The sequence below is a fragment of the Polyodon spathula genome, chromosome 23 (assembly GCF_017654505.1).
Source record: "Polyodon spathula isolate WHYD16114869_AA chromosome 23, ASM1765450v1, whole genome shotgun sequence".
Classification (NCBI taxonomy): Eukaryota; Metazoa; Chordata; class Actinopteri; order Acipenseriformes; family Polyodontidae; genus Polyodon; species Polyodon spathula.
The window spans coordinates 25683856-25708855 of NC_054556.1; the positions used below are offsets into that span (position 1 = coordinate 25683856).

A 25000-nucleotide genomic window follows, 5' to 3' on the forward strand; every position below is an offset into this window, starting at 1 on the left:
CTGTCCTAGAAGGTTATGTATGTGTTAAAGTAAGGTTAACAGTTTATCCAACCCCTATTGTTAATGAGTTGTTCACATGAGTTTTTTTGTTTCCATTCAGATTCAAGTTTAAAGCACTTGAGCTGAATCGTAAAGTCCTTGAAGGTGGTCTCCTACCAAAGAAGCCCCCTGTGAAGGAATCCACACAGCCAATTGGCTTTGACTTGGAGATTGAGAAAAGGCTTCGAGAGAGGGAGGCCACCAAGATACCTGAAGAGGAGAATTACACTTTCCATTCCAGACCTCTTCCTGTAAAGATTCTAGAAGAAATTGTGGTATGTATTTTGACTTGGCCTGACCACAGCTTCTAAATGCAGAACAAATTAGGTGAAATGTACATTTACCTAGAATAAACTTTATTTACCCATGCTTAACCCTTAGCCGTTCATTTATTCAGCGCCTGTTAAGCTTGTCGGGTCCAATTTATTTTCATAGTTTTTTACAGTTTAAGAGTAAGACGGGTTTAAAAGGCACTGTATCTCCAGCCAAACCCCACCCCTTGTTCGCTGTATTTCACATACCTCTTAGTTTTATCACCAAACTCCTCAATAATGCGATCAGTCATTATTATAACATCTCAAAGCTTTACAAATGTCTGATTCTTTGAGCTCTGGATGCGGAAGCAGCTATCTTTTTCTGTTCTCTGTGATGCAGGGGCTATCTTTTGCTCAAACTTTTTTTTTTTTCTTTGGGCTTCATTCGGTTCCTCTGTCTTACTCGGCCATTGAAAGGTTTTTCTCTGCTTTTTCCGAAGAAAAAATGATTAGACCTGTGCTTGATGTCTTTTTTGTGTTAGACAGGGTCTGACATCAGACTGGAAAGGGTTATAGCAAAGTGTGAGATATATATTTTTTCCCCTCCAGGGTGTTCCTGAGAAGAAGCAGTTGCCTCCAACAGTGCCGCAGTCTCCAGCCTTTGCTTTTAAGAACAGAATACGTGTTGAACACAAAGTGGAGGAGGTAAGGATCATGTATTGGTGTGACAAGTACAGTTCATACAACTGAACTGATGTGACGCCATGTGTGACTTATTGCTGTTAAAGACCTATGACCTTTTTGCTTTTAGGAAAAAATAGCTCCAGTGATCAAAGCAAACCCAATGCCACACTTTGGGATTCCCTTCAAGCCAAAGCCACAGGAAAATAAACATGTGGAAGTGTGTCCCTTCTCCTTTGAGTTGAGGGATAAAGACAGACAAACTCTGAAAGAAAAGAGAATTGAGGAACTGCGCAAAGGGGAGGTAATTTTAAATACAAAAAGCAATAGATGTGCTGCTTCACTTCAGTCTTGAATTTATGGCAGTTCAATCTCTGTACATACATGTAGACTTTGCTGAAATGCTTCTGTTTGTGTTTTAAGGTTACTCAGTTCAAAGCCATTCCACTTCCTGACTTTGAACATGTCCAGTTGCCTGAAAAGAAAGTAAAAGAATCGACCAACCCGGAGCCTTTCAAGCTCCTGATTGACGAGAGGGGTGCAGCTAAGAGTGAACGCTGGGAACAGATGGTACGTTATTTGAGTTTTGAAGTGTTTTGTTACAATTCCTAGTCTAAACAAACTCCTTACAAGCTATTTCCTCCTCAGATGAAGGAGGAGCTGAAACAACAAGCGGCAGCTTCGAATTTCAAGGCTCGTCCAAACACAGTCATTCATCAGGAGCCGTTTGTTCCGAAGAAGGAAAACAGATCCATTTTAGGTATAGTCAGTGCGCAAACCTTTTATATAAAAGCAAATCTGTTTCATAACATTTTTAAATGGCTACATCTTTGTCGTTTGTAATTGATTTGTGCTAGGGGAGGGGGTGGTGTATTTTAATAAGCTGTTGGTATGCTGTCAATTTGAGTCTTAATCATAGCTTGGTGGACTTCATTTTTCTAGTTAGCTGTGTTTTGATTGGGCTTTGGCTTTTGTGTCCTCCCCCTCCCGTTTTGTTTCCAAACTTAGAAACGATTTCCAATTCCGCAGTTGCAGAACATTTTGAACTGTCAACAGAGAGGCGTGCCAGAGAGCGCATGGAATTTGAGAAGGTAAATTCAGAGAGGGAAGCCCTGCGGGCCAAGAGGGAAGAGGAGGAGCGACAAGAGCTAGAGCGGAGGGAAAAGGAGGAAATTATTAAACTCCGACAAGATCAGGTAAGTGACCGACTGTCTGTTAGGCTGCAAAAACCATTTTTTGGCACCCAACCTTTTTCTCCCTCATGTGCAAGAGCTGTGTTTGACTATTTTAACACAGAAGAAATAAGATTGAGAGAATTAACTAAATTGAGGTTGACCTATTTCATTGCCCAACTGTTAATAGGGCTCTTCTTTTCTTGCAGGTGCACAAAGCCCAACCAATCAGACGATTCAAGAAAATGGAGGTGAAGCATAGTGACCAGATACTAACAGTTCCCCAGTCTCCTAACTTCTCAGACAGATTCCGTCTTTAAAGTAGCTGTGTGTTCTACATATTGTGTAAATATCTGAATGCCTGACAGTTTTTTATGTGGACAATAAGATTTGCCTATTTGTGGCTTAACTAAAGGCTACAGTTCTGTTCAAACAATGGTAATGCCAGAATGGTTCCTTGGTTTGATGACCTGATTTGAATGTTGAGCGCACCTACCCTTTTATCTTAATATTTTAGTAGTTTTTTGTAAAACTTAAATGTTTGTTCAATAAATTGTACACCTGTTTTACATTTAAAAAAAAAAAAAAAAAAAAAAAAAAATCCCTATGCTATCTTAACTGTTCTGTTTCTTCTAAAATTTAATAGTGGTGTCATTTTTTTTTAAAAGGTTGTTTAATTGAGTTTGTTTGGCTTGAGCTGCACCGATGAAGGCTTTTTCAAAACTACATTTCCTTAATTTTAACAGCAAAAAACTTCTTCCATGGTTCTTTAACTCCACTGGCTGAGATCTAAATGAACTTACAGGCTGAGTGTGTTACTAGGGCGCTCAAGTGACTGAAATGTGTAACAACCTGCTGAATTAGACCTGACTCCAATACATTAAAAGTGGCTATGCACTGTAAGCTTACCAGAGGAACAATTATTCCTATTGCTTGCAGCCCCCTAAACAGGGGCTGAACTAGGCTGAATTTGCTCATTCACTTAAACTGCAACAGCTATGATTTCAGTACATTTTTCCAAATACTATGTGATTAATGTAGAAAATAATTGTAAATGTATGTACAAGAACTCCTGAAGTGGATTTAAAAATGTGAAGGTGTCCTTATTTGAGATCATGTCATTGTAGATACATTGTCAGATTGGGAGCAACCATCTATTGTTGGTGCAGAGCAGAAAATATTGAAATGCTGGATCTTTTAAAGTGAATGATTTGAAAGACCTGTGGATTGCTTGAGTTGAGCAGAGTCTAGGTTTTGACCCAATAATGCCCAATGTCTTTCTACACAGGAAGTGTTACGTTTCTGAAACCTGATTTCACCAGAGAAAAGGGTGCAGGAGAACTGGAAAATAATTAAACTGTTGAACATGCATTGAAAATATTTGAATTGTGTAACTGAATGAAGAACAGTGGGGTTGTAGGTTTTGACTGGACTTGTCTGTTAAAAGCTGTACTTGGCATATGCAATATTCTTCTGTCAGAAGCTTAAGAAAATGGGAGAATGCTGGCAGTTGTTGAAATTGTGAATCAACATTGCCGCATACCAGTACTGCCTACGTGGTTACAGCAAGACAGCGTGTCATGGTAATAGTGCTGCGTCAAATGCTTCCTTTTGTAGGTCAAATAAGTCCACTCCTTGCTGGAGGAAATCAGAAACCAATTTCTGAATCAAAAGACTGGTAGATAAAAACAAAATTATGTACACAGTAAAACTAGTCAAATAATGAAAGTAGAGCGCTTTAGCGCTATTAAAAAGAGAAATCTAAATGTACATGGTGGTGGGGTACTGGGCACCATATGGATGTGTTACAAAATCACAGCATTTCAATAACGGCTTGTTTTACGTGTCTGTTTTTACAAATTCATGGGGTATGTTCATGGAGTACTCTTGGTTCCTTCTGTACTGTAGCTGATGAGCTGACCTTTTGGTGCTAGTAGGAGTTCAGGTTCTGTCACCCTGAAACACATAGGCCAGCCCACATTAATGTTCTCACACTGCTTACTGTGTGCTTTATCAAGGGGCTAAAGGAAGGGCAGAATTAATTATCTGGTGCTAGTCCCAGTAGCTTCAGCTTCATCCTGCCAAAGCCTTTTACTTTCATAGACAAGAGTGTACACTATGTGCTCAAAATCAGACCATTCTTGTTTTAGCATTCTATGCCTTGGCACCTTCAGGTGGTGAATGAGTTTTATTTATGTACAGCACAGCTTATTTTCCTGTGTTTTTAGTTCATAGCTATGAGTTTGGTGGGGTTGGTGACATTTGAAACACCTGCATGGTAGGGAGCTTGGTGCTACGAATGTCAAATTGATCCCCATTGCAAAATTGCCACACATTTCAGCATAACAAACAGTCTGAAGACAGTACATTTTAAAATAAAATAATTGACTAGTAGTGGATAGGCACAGGCAGAAGTATCTTTACCCAAGTGTGGTTAGAGGTGACAGACCTACACAAACCCCCCCCTTTGTCTACATTCTGATTGTGTTTAAAACAATGAAAGAAGCCCAGGGAGATTAGTCCCAGCTGCTGGGGGACTAGTCCTGGCATGCTGTGAGTGATGGCTTCTTATCGGTAGCGTGCATTTTCCAGTGTAAGAAAGAATGTGGCCCTGGCTGCCACGAATGCCTCTATCAGGGACTAGTAAGGTCTTACTCTCCTATATTTGGAGCAGTGCTGTAGTTTATAGCGCTAGAATCTGACCTGCTGGCCAACAATAAGCACCATCACTGCTCTGTTGACGTAGTGACCTACATTCATGCTGTACAATACCCTTGAGTTGTAAAAGCGACGGCTGCTTGCCTGTCTTTATTTCACCAACAAATAGTGCAATGTCTCACTGTCTGCTATAGGGGCTGTCAGGTAGATAGCAGAACAAACCCACAGAGTGCCTGGACGGTGATGGAGGTCAAATTGGACTGCCTTGGCCGCAAAGTGGACAAGCTCTTACAAGGGCAAGAGAAGCTGCTAAGAGACCCTGGGGAGCCTCGAGCCCAAGGGGAAGCAGCGATCTGTGATTTTGTTGAGGCATCATCTCGGGGGACGGGGCAGTGTGAGTGCAAGCTGCTGTGCCAGGATTTGGCCACGATGTCCTCCACCATAGCGTCTACTTATGAGCAGCAGAACCAGCGTCTGGAGAACTTGGAGAGGCTGGTGCTTGGGATACAGAGTGCCCTGGGGTTGTTGGTAGAGACTCTGACTGGGGTGCATGGGGGGGCTAAAGATGGAACCTTGCTCCCCCAGGTGAGCACATTACCTAAAAAGACAGAGTCACCCTCAACACTGCTGGGCAAAGGCAAGCCAGGCGAGAAACCCTCAGGTTTGGTTGCAGCAGAAAAAGGAGAAGACATGAGCAAAAAGGTAAGGGGGTTTGTGAGTGTGTTTTGCTTTGTTTAATATTTTACCACAAAATTTTGGGTACTAGAGACTAAGCTATTGCTCCACTGCACCCTTTTGTGCCTTAAAGAACAAGAAAAAAAAAGATCAGTAATCAATTTGGTTGCATGTACAGTATGAAACAATAGATATACATAAAGGTGACACATTGTCCAGCATAGAGAGCTGTGGGAAGCTATAAATGCCCACAGAACCAAATGGAGAGGGCTATTTAAAGATTGTAAAAACTTTATGGGTGTAATTTTTTTTCTGTTTAGGAAGGTAACAGCAAGCCTAGTGATAAAGAAAGTAAGTTGCAGCCAAGCACAAAGGGTGTGCCACAGACGCACAGGAAAGGTAAGGCAAAACAAGTCTGCATTGCTGCTGTTGTATAGCATGGGTGCAAAAGCCGTCCCATTCTGTTGACCACCCTGCCCTCAAAATGTTAAGTGCTCCTATATTTAGCAGTGTTATGGAAAATCTCTGTCGTCTAGCCAAGTCTGATTCCTTTTCAATTTGCATGCGAGCTGCTTGGGGATTAATACGGTTCAGGCCTGGGGGTTGCATGTCCCTGGAGACTGGGATATAATGGAGGCGTACATCTGTCACACATACATAATAAGATGCCATTCAATTGCGATGAAACTTGGCATGGAGGTTCATTGGTACAAGTTTATAGTATGCACATCTAGACCACGGTGACGAGCTTGTGATTGGTTATGAATGCATTTGCTTTAACTTGCTGGACATGTGTTCCAGTAAGTTAAAGAATATGTTATCTTGGTCAGGACAGCACAAATAAAAACCTGTTGACACTTGTGTGTCCTGGAAGACAGCAGCAGTGACCAGTGTAACAATTAACTATGGTAATGCACATAGAGGCGTGGCCAATAGCAATTGCATTGAAAAGCATGGTAAGCTTCAAATTTGCCATGCAAAAAGTGTTGAAATAGTTTTTCATTTCCCTTCAATACCAGGCTCTCTAAGTTTACCTGGAGGAGGTAAAGCCACAGGCTCTGGCCAGGCGGCTGTACAAGCTCAGATCAAACTGCCTGAGAAGAAAGAGGCTCATGGTCTGATCAAAGCCAAGACCCAAACCCCTGCCCAGGCAGAAAAGCCTGCTGCTGGGAGACCCCAGACCTCTCCCCCAGGAGACAAAAGCCTCCTCAAGTCCAACAAGGTAGCCGATACTGGAAGACAAGCACAGGCAGCAGTGGCATCATCAGCATTGAACGCTGCTGCTTTCAAGACTGGAGAAAGTAAATCACAGGAGACGAAGAATAAAGCCGTGGGGAAAGTGGAGTTCACAGAAGTAGCGAAGGACAGCAAAGAAGATCAGCCGCTTTCCAAGCGGGAGGCCGTTAAATCGAAGTACAGGAAGAATACCGGGGAATTCAACCCGAGTAAGATCTGCCCACTGCTAAATAATCAGGGCCAACAAGCTGCTGGAGCTGCAGAGCACATGAATGCTGACACGGCACATAATGTTCAGAACATGGTTTTTGTGAAGGTCATGGAGAACCAGCTACTTAAACCACCTTTGACTGACGGCCCAGCTCTCAGGCATGTGCAGAGCTGTCCTGTCTCCCTGCAGAGGTACAGAGATGCATGCTATAGGCTGTGTAGATCACAGACAGCACTGTTATCATGCAGAGGCACAGAGATGCATGTTATAGACTGTGTAGATCACAGACTGCACTGTTATCATGCAGAGGCACAGAGATGCACGCTATAGGATGTGTAGATCAAGCTCACCTTGTACTTAATTAAAAAATTAAAATTAGATCAATTACACAAGCTTCTCTAAGGAAGCCTTCTTCCCCAAGTCAGCTTTGAAAGGATGATGGTGCTAAAGAGATACCAACTGTAACTGAAAGGAGCAACCCACTGAAAAAATCTGTTAAATCTAATATTTACTCTGCAACCTTACTTCTGGGGGGAAAAAAATAAAATAAAAAAAAATAACTTGGATGATGTTAGTGGGTTCCAAGCAGGGATTCCCTCTCCTGTTTTTGCAGATTGATTGATTGACTGATTGATTGATTGATTGATTATTGTTGGATTTTTCTCTTAATTGATCTTTTTAGAGATGAAAATGAAAACATGCTTGGAGACAGTTGGGTTGGAGGAAAAAATAAAACTCTGTTGGCCTCTAAAACCTTATCACCTGCAAACAAACAGGAGCTGCCCCCGCAGGACTCAAAATGCCCGGCGCCTTCAAGCAAAGACTCACGCAGGAATTCTGACACCTCAAGAAGGGCCAGACCTGCTGCTACAGCTGCCAGCACAGAGAATCAAAGTGTAGCCCCCTCCCTCATAAGCATCAGAGTCAGCCCTGCAGAAAGCAACGGGAATACCGCCAGTCAACCCCCAGAACCTCAGACGTGTTTCAAAATGATAGGTAAGGTTCAATTTTTTTAAATGCCACTTGACAGGGACCTTGAATTTGTATATGGATTGGGGACTTGCATGAGAGTTAGCCAGGGTAATTCCTTTTCAGAATTGAGAGTTTTTGATGAGCCACAGTTTAATTTTCTTCATATGCCCTATACCTTGCCTCTTATTAAAACAAATATTACAATTTTCTGTAAACTGAAATGTTTGTTGCTTGTAGTTTTTTCCAAGACGGCCATCTTGTTTGCCCTTTATTGAAATCTGGCTGGTTTTATATACCGGTATCCACGTGGAATGGAAACTCTGTGGGCTTTTGATTGCATTACATGTGACATTCCTTCCTTGTGCAGCAGTCTGGATATTGCTGCCTGGCAGATTTACGACGCGATCGGCTCTCTGTGAGCATACAAATTAATCCAGGACTACTGCCCAGGCAGCAAGCAGAATCGAAGAGAATGCAAACATTCTAAACAGTGTGAACAAAGGACAGTGTCTCTTCCATTTATATATATATATATATATTTGTGTGTGTGTGTATTTCTAGCATAAATTGCAGGGTTACACTTTGGTAAGGAAAGAACAATACAGCAAAAGTCTATTATCGCTTTGAAGTATCTTCGTTCAGCACGATGACAGCTTTACCCAGAGGTTTTGCCGTGGCATTGTCGGTGATGAGTGTACTTTTTCTTCTCGAGGAGTTTTCTCAGCGCTGAGCTTTAGTGCTTTAATCCCTTTTCCAGATGACAGTTCTCCACAACCTGCCCCGTTTGCACATCGCTTTGTGGCTCTGAGGCTAGCCTTGCCCTCCACTTTCTTCAACATCAATACCAAGGAGGTATTGGGAGGGTAAGGTGAACATGTTGTTAACAGTCTTTAGGGCTCTCCTTTCTTTTCAGTTTATAGACTTGCAGCTTTATTAACATGCTGATACCAGGTCGCTACATAAAGTAAAGAAGTACAATTGAACCCAAACCCAGTTAACACAAACTGACCTAGAGCACAAACCATAGCATCACACATGCATGCTGATTGCAGCTGTAAAATCCAAACTTCACTTTCGTAATTTCATGAGCATTTTATGGTCGTTTGGTTGACTTTTAAACATGTATTTGTTTCATGTTTTAGCGGAAGGTTTGGCCAGGTGCACAGGTGCACGGAGAAAACTTCTGGATTAAAGCTTGCTGCTAAAATCATCAAAGTCCGAAATCCCAAAGAAAAGGTAAATACATGCAGAAACAGCGGCCTGGCAAGTCTACTGTGTCTACCGTCAGTGCCAGTCACAAAACTAACAGATTAGGCCAGCATGCTTAAATCGAGAAAAATATGGGCCAAATTAATTTTTACTAGCAATTTCTTTTCTTGCAAGCATTCCCTTTGCAGCATGCTTTTCCCATGATTATGCATTTACCATAGTTTACCATGCTTTGCCATGTTAATTAATATGCTCCCTGTGCTTTACCGTGCTTTATTACACCCTGCTATGCTTTTACTGTTGGAGACATTTCTAAGGGTTATCTCTGTCGTGTCCCTTGTGCCCACTTGTTTTTCACCCCCCCAACAGGAAGTGGTGCGTAACGAGGTGCAGGTGATGAACCAGCTGAGCCATGCCAATGTGATCCAGCTGTACGACGCCTTCGAGGGCAAGAACGAAGTGGTGCTCGTCATGGAGTAGTGAGTGTCTGACAGATCGCACCCCAAGGCTGTGGACACAGGGGCATCCATCCCCATAGCCACTCATGCATGCCATTTATATTTCTGTTTATTGCGTTGTCTTTTATTTTATTTTACAAGCTTTGACTTTTAATGAGGGATTTATAAAACTGCCATTATTAATTATTAAAACCACTTAAAGGACTACTTAGAATGACATGGCTATGGACGGTGATCTCTGTGATTTTAATAAAATGCTCCCTCGTTATAAAGGCAGCCCTCTTATACAATGGACAGCTTGATCATAGGTTCAGTCTTCTCCACGTTGCCATTCCATTTGAACATGCCTTCTCTTTGTAAGAACATAAATAGCACAGTCTCCTAACTATGGCTCCTGAGTTCTAAAGAAATGTGCTGCTGGAATGCAGGCTTCAGCGATGCACATTGTGACCCCAGTAAAGCAGTAACCCCTCCTGACCTCTCTGCCCTGTGACCCCGCAGTGTGGACGGAGGAGAGCTCTTCGAGAGGATCATTGATGATAACTACCACCTGACGGAGGTGGACGCCATGGTCTTTGTGAAGCAAATCTGTGAGGGAATCCACTACATGCATCAGATGTACGTCCTGCACTTGGACTTGAAGGTATTGAGTACTGTTGTGAATTAAAAACACAAGAGAGCTGTGCACTAAGCCTTTACCTGAATCAGCCATAACAGTGTCCCTGTGCCATGGTACTAGTCATTCTGGGTTGGTGCATTTGTTGGTGCATTTGTCCCCAGTTCCCCAGCATTGTTCTTGTTTCATGTTTTCATGATATTTTTTCAGCTTCATATGTACCTCCATTCTTCACCTTGACACTTCCTCCTTCTTGAGCATGATGGTTGCCGTGTTAGCAGAGGAATCTTCATGACTTCTAAGAAGGAAATAAATAAGGTTTAGAATGGAGGTGACATCAAGTTCATGGTGACATCACATTCATGTTACTATCTTCCACAGCCTGAGAATATCCTGTGTGTGAACCGGACAGGTCACCAGGTGAAAATCATTGACTTTGGGCTGGCCAGGAGGTAGGTCCTCATTACAGCAATGTGTGTGTTACTAAACATAACCCAGCCCCACAACGCTGTCAGAGCTGAAACAATGAAACCAGAGATCTGGCAAACTGGAGCTGGTGAACATGGAAACTGGAATTATCTGAATACTGCATTGTCACAGTGGGTAGCGGATTGGGTGCTGCTTTTCTCTGCTTGCTTTATAATCCTGTAACCTCTGAATACATTTCAAGCAATGCTTGTCTAAACACTCATTTTGATTGGATGGAACACCCTTGCTGTTCAGTAGTCAGTCCCCACACCTTGACTTCCTTCTCCCTCCCTCCCCTCCGACAGGTACAAGCCCAGAGAGAAGCTGAGGGTCTCTTTTGGGACCCCCGAATTCCTGGCTCCCGAGATTGTGAACTTTGATTTTGTGTCTTTCCCGACGGACATGTGGTCGCTGGGTGTCATTTCATACATGCTGTAGGTACAGTTTTGAATCAGTACCAATGATAGAGACTTGCTGTACATGTGACTGGCCCTTGCTCACTGTGCTCCTTCAGGTTGAGTGGCCTCTCTCCATTCCTCGGAGACGATGACAGTCAGACCCTCAACAACGTGCTGGCTGTTAACTGGTACTTCGACGAGGAAGCCTTCGAGCACGTCTCAGAGGAGGGACGGGACTTCATCTCCAACCTGCTCATCAAGGAGAAGAGGTGAGCAGGTGCGGGGTTGGATGCATTATTCTTGTGGACGATGCCAGGTTGAAGGCATCCACACTGAAGTCCTGTATTTAAACACAGAGTGCTGGTACAGCAGGGCAGTGAATGGAAGCTTCCCCGTGTCATCCTTCCTGCCAGTGAGCTCCAGCTGCCTTTAATGGGAAGAGCTGCCTTTTCTCTTAGTGAAGTTCATGCTTATGTCTCAGTGTCCTCGCCTTCAAACTTACTACAGTTTAGAGGCTGCTTTTATGTGATGTGGATAACACAATGGTCCACTGGGTATAGGTTGACAAGATGATTCAGGTGGAGACAATGAAAATCTTGGAACAACTCAAAACAACTCACCATAATAGCAGGAATCATCACGACAAAGCCAAACAGCATGACTCAACTATTTCCCCTTTGGTCGCGGTTTTTTAAATTACATTTATAGAAATTTTAAAATGGTTTGTGTGAACTCTATGGTGTTTGACAAGCTGCCCTGTCATAACTTTGGAAAAAAAACAAAACATTATGCATTATAAAATAGATACATAGATAGGTCAACTTAACAGGGCACACCTGTGCACACAGTGCCTGAAGGGGCTATGCAGTTTTAATCGGTATTAATGAAGCATGTGACTCCTATAGTATAGGTACAATACTTTGATAGCTCTGCTCAGTAAACCCTCCCCAGTGTTTTCTCATATTTCTTTGTGTTGTAGCGGGCGTCACAGTGCAGCACAGTGTCTGAAGCATCCCTGGTTAAACAATATAGGGGAGAAAGCCATGCACAGCAACATCTGCCTCAAATCACAGATCTTGCTCAGGAAGTACATGGCAAGGAGGCTCTGGAAGGTACAGTATCTGTGTGCTTTGTGACTGGGTTACATTGGCAAGGCAATTGTATAGGAACCACTCTGCATACTGCAGTGAACATTTATGAATTGCCACATGCGTTCCTATTGACTTTATATTAACTTCGAAAAGTTGAGCTAAAGTATTTACCATACTGTCTGTGCTTTTACCTGCTTAATGTAGGACTTCACAGTTACTTTTTCAACAAAGTTACTCTACAGAAAGACTGCCCTGGGATAACTAATTAAAAAGCATCTTCATCCTGAAAAAGTCAGTTGAAAGCTGCTAGCTTTCCTTGAGCAGCTGTACACAGCTCACAGCTCGTTCTTAGCCCTTATTTTTAAGTAGCATTGTTTTTGATGGCTGCTGTACTAAATCGCATAGGTGCTGATGTTTTAGAGGCCTAATGGCTTTCAGAAAGCATTTTCACAATGTTCATGCTTCTTTGATTGCCTCAGCCTGCGGCTCCGGGTTCAAGGAGAGCAATTGATTGTTAACTACCATTAGTCAAACCTTCATTTAAAACAGTGGAGGCTCCTTCAGTGGCAGCTTATGGCTGGGAGCCCCCAGATAGCCTGTCTCACCACAGCGCTTCTTATTCTGCTGTTCCAACCCTCTTTTGTGTTAAACAGAAGAACTACATTGCTGTTGCTGCTGCAAACCGATTTAAGAAGATAAGCAGATCCGGGTCGCTAAACACGCTGGGAGTCTGAGCCCTGAATCAGGAACACCAACCACAGACATTGTGGTGTAGAAACCCCCCACCAATGAACTCCAGCCACAGCTCTGAGTGAAGAGACACAGTTTGTAAGGGAAAGGGGGACAGTAGGAAATAACTGATGATGAATTATGGTGTCACTTTTTAGGCAGCTGCTCCAAACTATATTACTGTATTAGTCCTAAACACCTACTGGACAATAACAGAACTATGGGGTCTGTGGACCTACAGCCTCCCTTCACTTTCAGAAAGTTTCATTGACCCTAGTATTGAGTCGATTGAAAGCATTCTATGAGCTGGAATACTGTGATTTTATTGTTGGCTTTTGATTACACTATGTAACACAATTTTTGTTCCTGGGTAGTAAGTGTTATTTCCTAATTGCTTATGCTTCAAAAGTATAGAAAATGGCTCTTATAATACCCACAAACTTTGCTTTTGTGACCAGGACAGGTACATTTCAAAATATCACTATTTCCAATGAGAAAACGGGAGCTTTTGTGTCTTTTTGTTCGCATAAAGTCAGAAAAAAACAACATATGAATCCGAATTAACATGTATTTATACTAAAGTAATACAAAAATGACTACAAAAGATTTAAACTTACAGTATAATCGTAAATCTCGAAAAACTACTCACTTCTAAATCTTTTGTAGTCATTTTTGTATTACTTTAGTATAAATACATGTTAATTTGGATTCATATGTTGTTTTTTTCTGACTTTATGTGAACAAAAAGACACAAAAGCGCCCGTTTTCTCATTGGAAATAGTGATATTTTGAAATGTATCTGTCCTGGTCACAAACGCAAAGTTTGTGTGGAATAATAGCCATTTTCTATACTTTTGAGGCATAAGCAATTAGGAAATAACACTTACTACCCAGGAACAAAAAAAAAAAAAAAAATTGTTACACGGTGTAATCATATTGCATCTTTTAACATGGGGATTGGAGTTTTATTATCATGCAAAATGGGGGGCTTTATTTTGTTTATTTGTAACTAATTCCTACAGCAATAAACTGGTATTTAGTTATGCATTAAACAGAAGAAAGATGCATGTTTGTGTGGAAAATCGGTCTGCTGTTTCCAACTGGGAAAACTTGGATATACTGTGCTCTAACTTTTAAAACAGTTTCACCTTTAAAAGCGATTATATTCTCATCTTCAAAAAGCTGTGGTCATTTCTTATGAGTTACTAATGTACTGGTGTTCAGGAAGAGACACCCACAAGAGGTTCTATTCTCATAAGGAATGTAATATGAAATGTGGGGGAAGGTTCATCACTTCTTGTTTATATACGTGAGTACGAGGACAGTATTAGAATCACCTTCTTTAATGTGGATATTGCACATGTTGTTAAGAATGTACATATTTCACGCTTAAAAAATCATACTTTTGCAAAGGAAACCGGACCTGTGTCGTACCATTTATATCTATCTATTTATATCTGCTAGCCTTTCCTACTTGGCAAACTAAAAGATTTATTTTAGTATAATCATACAGCTCCCTTTTAATAGAATGCTCTTTGTTGCTCAGTGAACTTGTTATGCCCAGAGGGACATTTTATAAACAATCAAATATCAAAGCAATATCATTAGCTCCAATCCACCTAGCCATGTGCTATCATTACACTACAGTACAGCTTACCATGAAGAAGAAAATATGCACTGGCACTCACAATTGGTGTAACAGTCAGCTGACATGTAAACATTACCATAAAGTCCTGTTGTTGGTGAGAGGATTAGTATACAGAGCCCCCCTTGATATGTCATGATTCAATAGTTCACTGTTTAGCCATGTTGACAGTAAATAGAAAGGGTGCTGTACTTTACTGTACTGTATATAGGTAAGCGCACTTCACTAACTCACTCTATATTCTCAGTCAGATAGTGAAAAGAGGGAGCCCTGTACATGGATCACATTTTAGATCCGCAAACGCAAATGCAAACATGTTTTTGTTTCGAGTGCACTGATTTTTTGTAGTGTAATATTATCGTTTTTTTCAATTTGTCCTGGACCAGACCAACTGGGCCTTGCTTGGGAGTCCCAGGTCATAAAACCACTAGACATCAAACCCAAAATTACACAAACTCATCTCTTCTGCTGCATGTTGTTACCCCCTAGCCTGTCCCTCTGCATCAGTGGGGTAACCCATTTTAAACAAATTAATTGTCTCACCCCACCACCATGGTACCGGCAAATGGAAGTTCAGCGAAGCCTGCAAGCTATCAGGGGGATGGCGCGTCTCTCCTCGCTGTTTCTGAGGCCGTAGATGATGGGATTGATGCAGGGGGGGGGACTCTGTTATCAACACCAGCAGTATAAGATGGATCCCGGTCGCGGCAGTCTGTTCTCTCATTGCTTCAGGGTCCAGCTCCCATAGAAAGTCTGTGATGGACATCAGCCAATAGGGGATAACCTGCAGGACAAACATGGAGCTGTAAAAAATGACAGTGTTGCGCGCCCTCCTGTTGGTGCGACTGAAAGGTTCCACAGTGTTCCTGGCTTCCTGGTACATCTTGAAGTAGGAAAGGACATACGCAGTGAGTGACAACACGACAGACGCGCAGGCCCCAGGCTTTTAGGTAACTGCCGGGGGGGACCCCATCTGCTTTTCGGGCTCGCAGGTGGGCTCGCAAACCCATGGTGGCTTCTTCTGGAGATACACTTCCTGCATTGAGGAGGAGGAGGGTGTAAGTGATGCACATGGCCCCAGCCAGCAGCCACACGATGAGCAAGCTGAGCCTCACCCTCCTGGGGGTCAGCACCCTGAGGTAGTCAATGGCATGACAGATGTGCAAGTACCTTCCCACTGCTATGAGGGTCAATGTGGACAGAGTGTTAAATATGCAGATGGTTCCGATGAAGAACTCCGCCTGGCACTAGAACCCGAGCAGGACAGAGTGTCGGTCGATCAGGCAGTGAAGCACAGAGGGCACCAAGGTGGTAGTCAGGAGAATGTCCATGAAGCACAGAGGGCACCAAAGTGGTAGTCAGGAGAATGTCGTTCACTGCCAGGTTAATCAGCAGAATGAATGGGGGCTGCCAGTAAATATCCTCCAATTGCAATAAAGCCAAAAGCGTGGAGCCATTAACCATCAAGGACAAGCAGTAAACGCACAAGAACACAACTCAGACAGCTGACGCAAAACTCCACTCCTTGTATAGCTGTCCGCTAAAGAAGTCACATTTGCAGTGACCTGCACCAAAAAATCCATTGCTTCTTTTTTTCTTAGTAATTGTATTTGTTATTTTATTTACACTTCATTTAACTTTTTATTACAGCCTTTTATCAGGGCTATTAAATAGCTATTTAATAGCTTCTAATCCGCCACAGTTAGAACAATCACCTTAGCCTCACTAATTAATAACCTTTGCTTTGTAATTTATAATCAGTTAAAAAGAAGAAAAAGGAAACAACAATGTTGATACCTTTTGTGGACCAACATAGTTTGCATGCAGAAAAATAAACAATAGCTTTCAAAACCAAAGTCTCGTGATTAGTTAAAGGTGGATTTTTTGAGAAGATTGTAGGTTTGATTACATTTTACAGAGAGATTAAGACTTTGCAAAAGGGCACATTTCTGATGTGGAAGTGTAGCATTCTGTCTTTCAGTTGTAATAGTGCTAACACAAAGCTAGAAGCATGGAATGTGAAATCAATCAATTGCTATTAAGGATTCAGCAATGTCATGCACATCATATCCTGTTCCCATGACAACAGAGTATAGAGAGAAGCAATAGTACAAAAGGCTAAAACCAAACATAAGCAGCTGGAAATACAGCAGCTGCATTTCTAAAATAAATGTATACACAGCTATGGACAAAGCTTTTGCACCGCCCTATAGAATGAACACATTTTGCGTCATAAACCTGCTGAATAATCTTACCTTAACATATTGAATTGCATACCGCTTTGTAGTTTTCCAGATACTTGAATATAAAAAATAAAATGTTACATTTCGAAATCTAACACGAAATACTGTGCTACTATTACGGTTTCCGGTAGACTTTTGCAATATCATTTTGCAGTTTCTATGACTGCGTGATGTTAAATAAAATATTTAAATCATATTCATATACGTTATTTATATTGCATCTCTCAATACTAAAATTCTAGGTGATGCAAAACTTTTTTATAAACATAGCTGTAGACCGGATTGCATTAGGGTACAATCCAATAAAGATTTTATAGAAACATGTACCCCATAGATGAATGGGGTCCAAGGTTAAAAGGGCTCTCTGATACCAATTCCTACAGTGTATCAAAACATGCTTGCATTCAGTGCTGCTAGAAAGCAATACCCACTGTTGGAATGTAGCTAATCCCGTGCTCAGGGCACAAAGCACAGTATGTGAACAGCACCAGCACTCTCTTATCACACTTCACTGTCCCAAGACAAGCACAAGCTCTCCTTCTCTGAGGACCAGCCAGGCTACTCAACAAACAGCACAAGGTAAGCAAAACCCATTCAAAAAATCCTAAACGCTCACCAATGCGCTGATAACACAAATTGTTAACATATCTTCAGGGCCAAATGGTAGTCTTATGTTTGTGTATGTCTGTATGTTTGTACATATGTAACTGTTTCGTCAGTTGTTGATAACTTCCATAAGAAAGTTAACATATTTTTATTTGTGGGACTCAGATGTGCCTTGGACTTCAAGGGTTAAAGCCGTGCTAACCAAGGTTTTATTTAAATCTTTATTCTTCTATATTATTACGGCTCTGCTTTCTTCTGTTGAAGATCAGGTGATGTTTTGGATTTGAAACCTAGCCAGATCTGTTTTGATGTCTTTCTGAAGAGAAAGCAAACTAGCACTTTCATAATCAGCTGCTTGTACAGAAATGGGGAAGCTCCTGCAATGAAAGCAGTAGTGGGTTAGGATTGTACAAACAGAACAATGCAACACAAACAATTACTGTAACTCCACTTTCAACAAGAGAAGGAAGTTGGCTGCTTGCAAAATAACACATCGGGACTGGGAGATTAAGCAATGTCTAGGGCAGACACCTTCGTTTACGAAATTGTGACGCTTCCTCAACCAGAACTAAACTTCACTGTAAAATAGCACTTATTACAAGGACTACTTCTGCGATTTCTACAGACAAGATATTGACGGTGGAAGATACCTGGAGGAGAGTCTGAACATAACCCTGTGTGAGTTTTTACACAGAAGATTGTTTTCAATTATTACACTATAGATTAATAACACTATGTAACACAATTTTTGTTCCTGGGTAGTAAGTGTTATTTCCTAATTGCTTATTCCTCAAAAGTATAGAAAATGGCTATTATTCCCCAGAAACTTTGCTTTTGTGACCAGGACAGTGATATTTCAAAATATCACTATTTCCAATGGGAAAACAGGCAAATGTGTGTCTTTTCATTCACATAAAGTCAGAAAAAAACAACATATGAATCCAAATTAACATGTATTTATACTAAAGTAATACAAAGATGACTACAAAAGATTTAGAAGTGAGTAGTTTTTCGAGAGTTTCACCCCTTATAGAGCTCTAATCCCTAAACAAAACACACAATTAACCTTTTATCGATAGAACAAAAAATATTTGACAACTATCAACAAGATAATATTTGGGGCATAATAGTTAGCTATTCTATATACTTTTAACACTTACTACCCAGGAACAAAAAAAAAAAAAAAATTGTTACACGGTGTAATTAGAGCCTGTTCAGATTAGGGATTTGTTTTTTGAATAGTAATCTTTACCATACTGAAAATGCCTTTTGTTTTATGTTTTCACTACTCTCTCAACTTCAATAGTGCATATAAAAATAAGCATTAGATCAAAATATAAAGACACTACTGTAATGGGTAGAGTTACAATATATAATATATAATGTACAATGCTTCTGATTGCAGTGATATTTGAATGCACCTGTGCTGTGAGGTCATAATGTTCCCTTGGTGGCTCTTGGGTTTCCTAGCCCTCTGCCCTGCGTCGCTCTGCACAAACCCTGGTATCACTGGGAGGATCACACAGAATGGACTGGAGTATGGTAAGTTCACAGTGTACTCTTGGCAAAGTGGAAAAAGCAGAGCTGTATGTACAGCAGTAAAGCATAGTTGAATGTACAGTACTAAAGCAGAGCTGAATGTACAGTACTAAAGCAGAGCTGAATGTACAGTACTAAAGCAGAGCTGAATGTACAGTACTAAAGCAGAGCTGAATGTACAGTACTAAAGCAGAGCTGAATGTACAGTACTAAAGCAGAGCTGAATGTACAGTACTAAAGCAGAGCTGAATGTACAGTACTAAAGCAGAGCTGAATGTACAGTACTAAAGCAGAGCTGAATGTACAGCAGTAAAGCAGAGCTGCATGTGCATTACTAAATCAGAGCTGAATGTACAGTACTAAAACATAGCTGAAGCACAATGCAGCATGGTAACACTTGGTGACACAAAACTATCATTGCCATTGTTTGAAGCTGCTGTCATTGTGACCCCTCAGGGAGGCAGATAGGCATGGCTGTTCTGCAGCAAAAGCTGAAGTCCATTAAAATCCCTGACATGTCGGGTAAGGAAAAAGTGTCACCAATCGGCAAGGTGCAGTACAGCTTGACACAGTGAGTATCCACAGTATCATTTGGCTCTTTGGGGTAAGTTGGGGGTTGGTGACGTGATTGCCCTGGTAAAGCCACATTATATAACAATATATGTTGTTGTTTTTTTTTTAATGCATTGGACACTAACACACCCCTATTGTGTTCTCCAGGATGCAGATTGTAAGTGTCAGTCTTCCCCAGTCTGCAGTCGGGTTATCTCCAGGCACTGGGCTTGTCTTATCCATAGGCAATGCCTACATTAGCATCAAGGGGAACTGGCATGTGAAATATCTGAGGGTCGTGTAAGTTTAACTTGTCATTGGTAATGTTTCCTGTTATGATAAATTTCAGCACACATGTTCAAATCTGTGATCAGCAAAGTGCCTAATAAAGGTTTTTATTTATTAAAAATGGACTAAGCGCTTCTGTAGCAAATCAAAGTTGATTACCGATAAAATAAAATAAATAATCAATACAAAGTTGAAAGGGGACAGCAGGGGTAGGCTTGCAAGAGTTCTGAAGTGTTTTAATCCTAAATCCTTATTTTACGTTATTGCTGCATACAGGTATAGTACATTTGACTTTGATAATAAGTGATTCGCTGATGTATTAGCAGTTCTCATGTACTGCACTCATTACAAGGAAATGGCAGGGTTAAATATCTACTGATATTGAACACTGCTGATTCTCACCCTCTTCTGCATGCAGTAAAGATCACGGCTCCTTCGATCTGTCAGTTAGTGGCCTGACAATTTCGGAAGGTATTGGAGTGTCCCGTGATGAGACGGGACGTCCCACAGTGTCGAGTGCCAGCTGCTCTACCAGCATTGGGGGAGTGAAAATCAAGTTCCATGGCGGGGCAAGGTAAACGAGTGAGAGACAGCTATAGCTGGTCTAGAATACTGCTGCTCCACAACAGCACTACCAGTTTGATGAAACTAAAACAAGTGGGGAATTTAGGCATGGAAGACTGTAGGAACACCCACATGACAAAGTGAACCCACTGTATAGAACTTGAATTTTTGCAATGCCCTCAAAAGATTAGTAGGGTTGGTTGGTCCAATCAAATAAGTAAAAACAAAACCATTGGCATGTTCTCGGTTTTTGTTCATTTTGGCAGGGCGACATCCGTACATGAATGCATTGAAAGAAAAAGTGTGTTTCAAATTGCACTAACATCTTGTTTGTCTTGCTTGTCCAGCTGGCTGTACAACCTGTTCTCGAAGTTCATTGAGAAAGCCCTTCGGAAAGAGCTCAGTGACAAGGTAATCAGAAATACAGTTTAATAGGGAACGTGCCGTTAATCACACTTCAATTACACATACAGCTGTGTAGTTACCATTTACACAGTCAGTTCCAAACAGAAAGTTTCGACAAGCTGCTGACTGATCATTTCTCATTCCCCATTTGTACCTGTGCACAGATTTGTCCCTTGGTCTCTGAAGCTATCAGTGGACTTAATCCCCATCTGAAAACCTTAAATGGTACGTATGGATCTGTTTGTACTGGACATATCTGTATTATAACACTTTACGAAACATAGAAGACTACAGAAATATTCTTAACAAAAACCTGTGTAAATGAATGGAGAACTTCCCCTCGAGTTAATCAGAAATTCTACTGAATATTCCATCTGGAAGAGTTCTGGAATCCTGCCACTGTATATTATTAAGGCGATGATGTGGGAGAAGGTACATGCTTTGAAAATGTTACATTTTTTGTCATCTAGTGCTGGCGAAGGTTGATCGGTACACGGAGGTTGAATATTCCTTGGTTTCTCCCCCTGTGATCACAAAGAACTACATTGACTTGGACTTGAAGGTGTGTCCTGCTAGTTTGCAGTTTCAGCTGAGATCTGAGATGCACTCAAACTGATCCAGAGAACTTAATTTGTACACAGAGGGACGTCAGGAACAGCAACAGATTAGCAAATCCTAGCCAAGTTACTGTCGATGGGAGGGTTTGTACATCCACATCTGGTCTTTCTGCACTTGCACATTCTACTACAACTGCTGTACTGATTCATCTGCTGTTGAGTGCACAAGTACAGCCTTTTAAAAAGGGCTAGCTCATGACACACAAGATAAAGACAGCAGTGTTTTCTACAGCTCGTTTGAATGATGATACAATATAGGACTGTTCTCCAGTAAAGTGGCTGGTAATTTGATAATATGCTACTAATGTATGATGGAATGTTTTCAATTTATTTGATTTATGAAATACTTAAGTATCTTCCAGAGTGGATAATGGTAGAAGTTCCTCTCCCTCCCTCTCTCTCTCTCTCTCTCTCTCTAGGGTGAGTTCTATAGCATCGGGCAGCACCGTGAACCCCCCTTCACCGCGCCCCCGTTCTCCCTCCCCGAGCAGGCCAGCAGGATGCTGTACATCGGGGTGTCTGAGTTCACTCTGAATTCTGCTGGCTTTGTATACTACAGCGCCGGAGCGCTCCACATCAATGTTACAGATGACATGGTTGGTCATCAGCCCTCCTATTGTGGGTTTATTGGGATTCACATTGCGTCTTTTGATAGCACAAATGCATTGCATTGTGTACTTTTAACGTCAAATTCATTGTAGAAATATCCAGTAAAAAAGAAATGTGCTTTGATTGCACTGCTGAAGTACATCTCATTAGTGACCTGTCCTGGCTTTGTGGACAAGGCTGCAGAGCTCAACAGCATTAATGGTATCCTTTCTCAAGAGCCCTCTCAGTGTGGATGTAATAAGGGTCACTTCTTTTAATGTCATTATACTGTAAATGCTGAGAAAACAACTCATTAATAATACTGCCCTGTTATTTGGTGTCTCTGCTGGGTATTTTGAATGCCATTGCTTCTTGCTGTCAGCATCGTAATTTAGCAAGAACAGGGTTAGCAGCCATCTGTTTTTTGTTTTTTTTTCCACCACCACAGATTCCAAAATCATCCCCTCTTAGACTGAACACCCAAACATTTGGAGTTTTCATCCCTCAGGTAAGCCAGCTCACATTTCCTTTTTTTTTTTTTAAATGAAGAAATAAACATCATAATGAATGAAAAAGGTATTTTGCCCCCAATTTGAAAAAAAAAAAAAAAACCCAATTGGAATGTCACCACCCCACTGCAACCTGTTACTCCTTTTAATAAACTGGCAACTGACTCTTTTTATTAATGATTAAAATACCCTTTGAGATGAACAGTGGTGTCCAGGGGACAGTATTATGGTCTGCCACAGCTCTTTGTATTTTAACATTCCAGATTGCGCAATCCTACCCTAACATGTCAATGAAGCTCATCGTACAAGCCACCAAACAGCCACATGTAACCATGCAGCCAGGCAACATCACAATTGAGGTGGTGGGATCCATCTCTGCCTACGTCATCAAACCTGACTCCACCCTTGCGCCCCTCTTCATTCTCGATATGGTAAGCATACGCGATGGACCTCCTAGCATTGCTGGAAAAAACAGGCCCAGTTTCCCTACACAGCTTGGAAACAAACCAACACCACCAGTCCGTAAGTAGGTATGAAAACGCTCCTTTGTTTAAATGTGAGCTCCCAGTTTAAGGGACATGCAGTATAAAAAAGAAATGTCATTTTCTAATCTCACTACATTAATAAATCGCACCAGCTTGCAGGCAGGATTAGTTCCTTTTCAGTCTCAGAACTACAGTAAGGGTCAGTTTGTTTTCTGCAGGAAGCCAGCGCCAGTGCCAACTTGCTTATTTCAGGGAAGAAACTGGTTGGATCTGTAACTCTGAATGGGTGAGTACACCCCCTGCCACGCCTTGTTTACCCAATAGTTACTGTGTGAATCTCCACCCTATAATTTAAGCCTTCCACACACTAGGAAAGAAGCAGGCCTTTGTTAGCATTCCCCTACACAGGGTTGGAAGTAAGACTCCTATTGCATAGCAGTTTCACCCATTCTAGGTTTTTAATGTGTAACTGATTAGCCCCAGAGTATAGATAACCAGCTCAAGTTTGTCTTACTACTGTAATAAGTAAAACCAGGAATGGATCAAACTGCTATGGAATGGGGGTCTTATTTTCATCCCTGCCCTAGCTTTCTCAGCCCGCTTGCTGTCTGCTCACTACTCCAATTCAGTAGTTCAGGGTTTGGGTGGGTTGGAATGGCCCTCACTGTGCATTGCTGCTCTAAGCTAAAGCTCCTGCTACTTTTCCAAATGCTGGTTTTGTCAATAGCAGAAATATTTTATAACAAACAAGAACGAATCTAATCATGCTTTACTTCAACAGAGTGGTCCTGTCCTTGCAGAAGAGCTACGTGGGGCCTTTCCAGGTAAAGCAGGCTGTCTTTAAATGTGCCAGCGTGAGCTCACCAGACCAACCACCAATCAGTGATCTTCTCTCTGTTTTCAGATTCGTTCTCTGCAGACTGTGCTTCAGCTGGCTTTGAAATCTGCAGTGCTACCCAAGGTTAATGGTAAGAACCTACGTCTTTCCTGAGCTCCCCGATCCCTACTCGCTCTATCAACGGCACATCACCTTTAAGAACGGCATGCTTATTAGAGACCACAGAACTTTCAGTAAGCTCTATTGCAGGGCACTGCCAGATGTCCAGTACAGATTCCAATAGAATGTAACTTTACTAAAAGAAAAACTGAAGAAAAGCAAGACATCGAAAAGGTGAATCAATCTGTAAATCAGTTTCAAAATGTTCTAAAGGCACGGTTTACCGCTTTCGAACTGCAGTAAACCCCTGATTATTTGGCATTAGTTGACGTTCGTATTTCACCTTGTCTGTACCTTGTCAACTACCAGACGCTAGTACACTCTAATCGCAGTTCTATTGATTTAATATTGACTACAAACTGAACATCACTTATACCAAATTAAGGCAGCAGATTCACAGGTCCAGTCACGGGGCTGCCCCTTCACCTCTGCTTTGAAACACATTCCCTCAAGTCAGCCACACTTTAACCAGCTCTTTGGTTCCACACAGAGCTCCTGAAAGAAGGCTTCCCTCTCCCCACCATTGACAAGATGAACCTCGTTAATGCTCAGATCCAGATTCTCAAGGTGAGCTCCTCCTGTTTGGGATGCCTGCTCAGTGCGTCAATGTCCCTAGCTTGCATTCTCATGCTCGCACAGGGACAGGTGCAGACAGGCAGTTAGACTGCTTCTGCATGGATACTGAACCACTGTCTCTGAAGCTGTGTTCCCCATCTTTTTTTCCAGGACTATGTACTGATCGGGACAGATGTTAACTTCACAGGAGGTCCAGCCAAGGCCAGGTATCTCAGCTCAGTCTACTACCACTGGTACACTTCTCTTACCTGAGCGTCCTGCACAGTAATCTTAAAAAAGATATTAATATAACATAAAAAAGAAATCTAGCAAAAAAGTTGTTTTACTTTATTTTAAGTGCCATTATTACAATTGCATTACACTTTAAATGCACAGGATGATGCATAGCAAACAATATTAAACAAACATTGTCTAACGTGCTAGGTTTGTACCATTTTTGTAAAACAAAACTTGCAAGGCTCAACAACTTAGGTGCACATAGGTATTTACATGCCTGAGGTATTCTTTTCAAGCTTTTTA

The 25000-nt window shown here is 41.6% G+C and overlaps 3 protein-coding genes across 3 annotated transcripts in view; all 3 read left to right on the forward strand.

Annotated features, from left to right (window-relative positions):
- Positions 1-3509, forward strand: part of LOC121297933 (targeting protein for Xklp2-B-like) — a 4487-nt gene extending 978 nt beyond the window's left edge. Inside the window, exons 2-8 of the mRNA XM_041224569.1 lie at positions 82-314; positions 903-998; positions 1105-1278; positions 1398-1544; positions 1623-1734; positions 1983-2170; positions 2356-3509. Of these exons, the coding sequence (XP_041080503.1) occupies positions 82-314; positions 903-998; positions 1105-1278; positions 1398-1544; positions 1623-1734; positions 1983-2170; positions 2356-2466 (1061 nt within the window). The 3' untranslated portion in view covers positions 2467-3509. The remainder of the gene's footprint in view (positions 1-81; positions 315-902; positions 999-1104; positions 1279-1397; positions 1545-1622; positions 1735-1982; positions 2171-2355) is intronic.
- A 1335-nt stretch (positions 3510-4844) lies between these two features.
- On the forward strand, positions 4845-13277 carry LOC121297790 (myosin light chain kinase 2, skeletal/cardiac muscle-like). The gene is made up of 13 exons (XM_041224288.1): positions 4845-5506; positions 5800-5878; positions 6499-7117; positions 7609-7922; positions 8656-8761; positions 9041-9134; positions 9477-9586; positions 10067-10208; positions 10563-10633; positions 10955-11083; positions 11164-11316; positions 12027-12159; positions 12792-13277. Exons 1-13 carry the CDS (start codon positions 5048-5050, stop codon positions 12870-12872), a joined length of 2490 nt encoding a protein of 829 aa, XP_041080222.1. The 5' UTR covers positions 4845-5047; the 3' UTR covers positions 12873-13277.
- A 4640-nt stretch (positions 13278-17917) lies between these two features.
- LOC121298488 (bactericidal permeability-increasing protein-like) lies at positions 17918-24994 on the forward strand. The gene is made up of 16 exons (XM_041225625.1): positions 17918-18039; positions 18767-18903; positions 19357-19471; positions 19621-19752; positions 20159-20314; positions 20652-20715; positions 20874-20934; positions 21180-21271; positions 21746-21922; positions 22363-22422; positions 22687-22854; positions 23127-23194; positions 23690-23732; positions 23813-23876; positions 24396-24472; positions 24632-24994. Exons 2-16 carry the CDS (start codon positions 18777-18779, stop codon positions 24731-24733), a joined length of 1506 nt encoding a protein of 501 aa, XP_041081559.1. The 5' UTR covers positions 17918-18039; positions 18767-18776; the 3' UTR covers positions 24734-24994.
- The last annotated feature ends 6 nt before the right edge of the window (positions 24995-25000 follow it).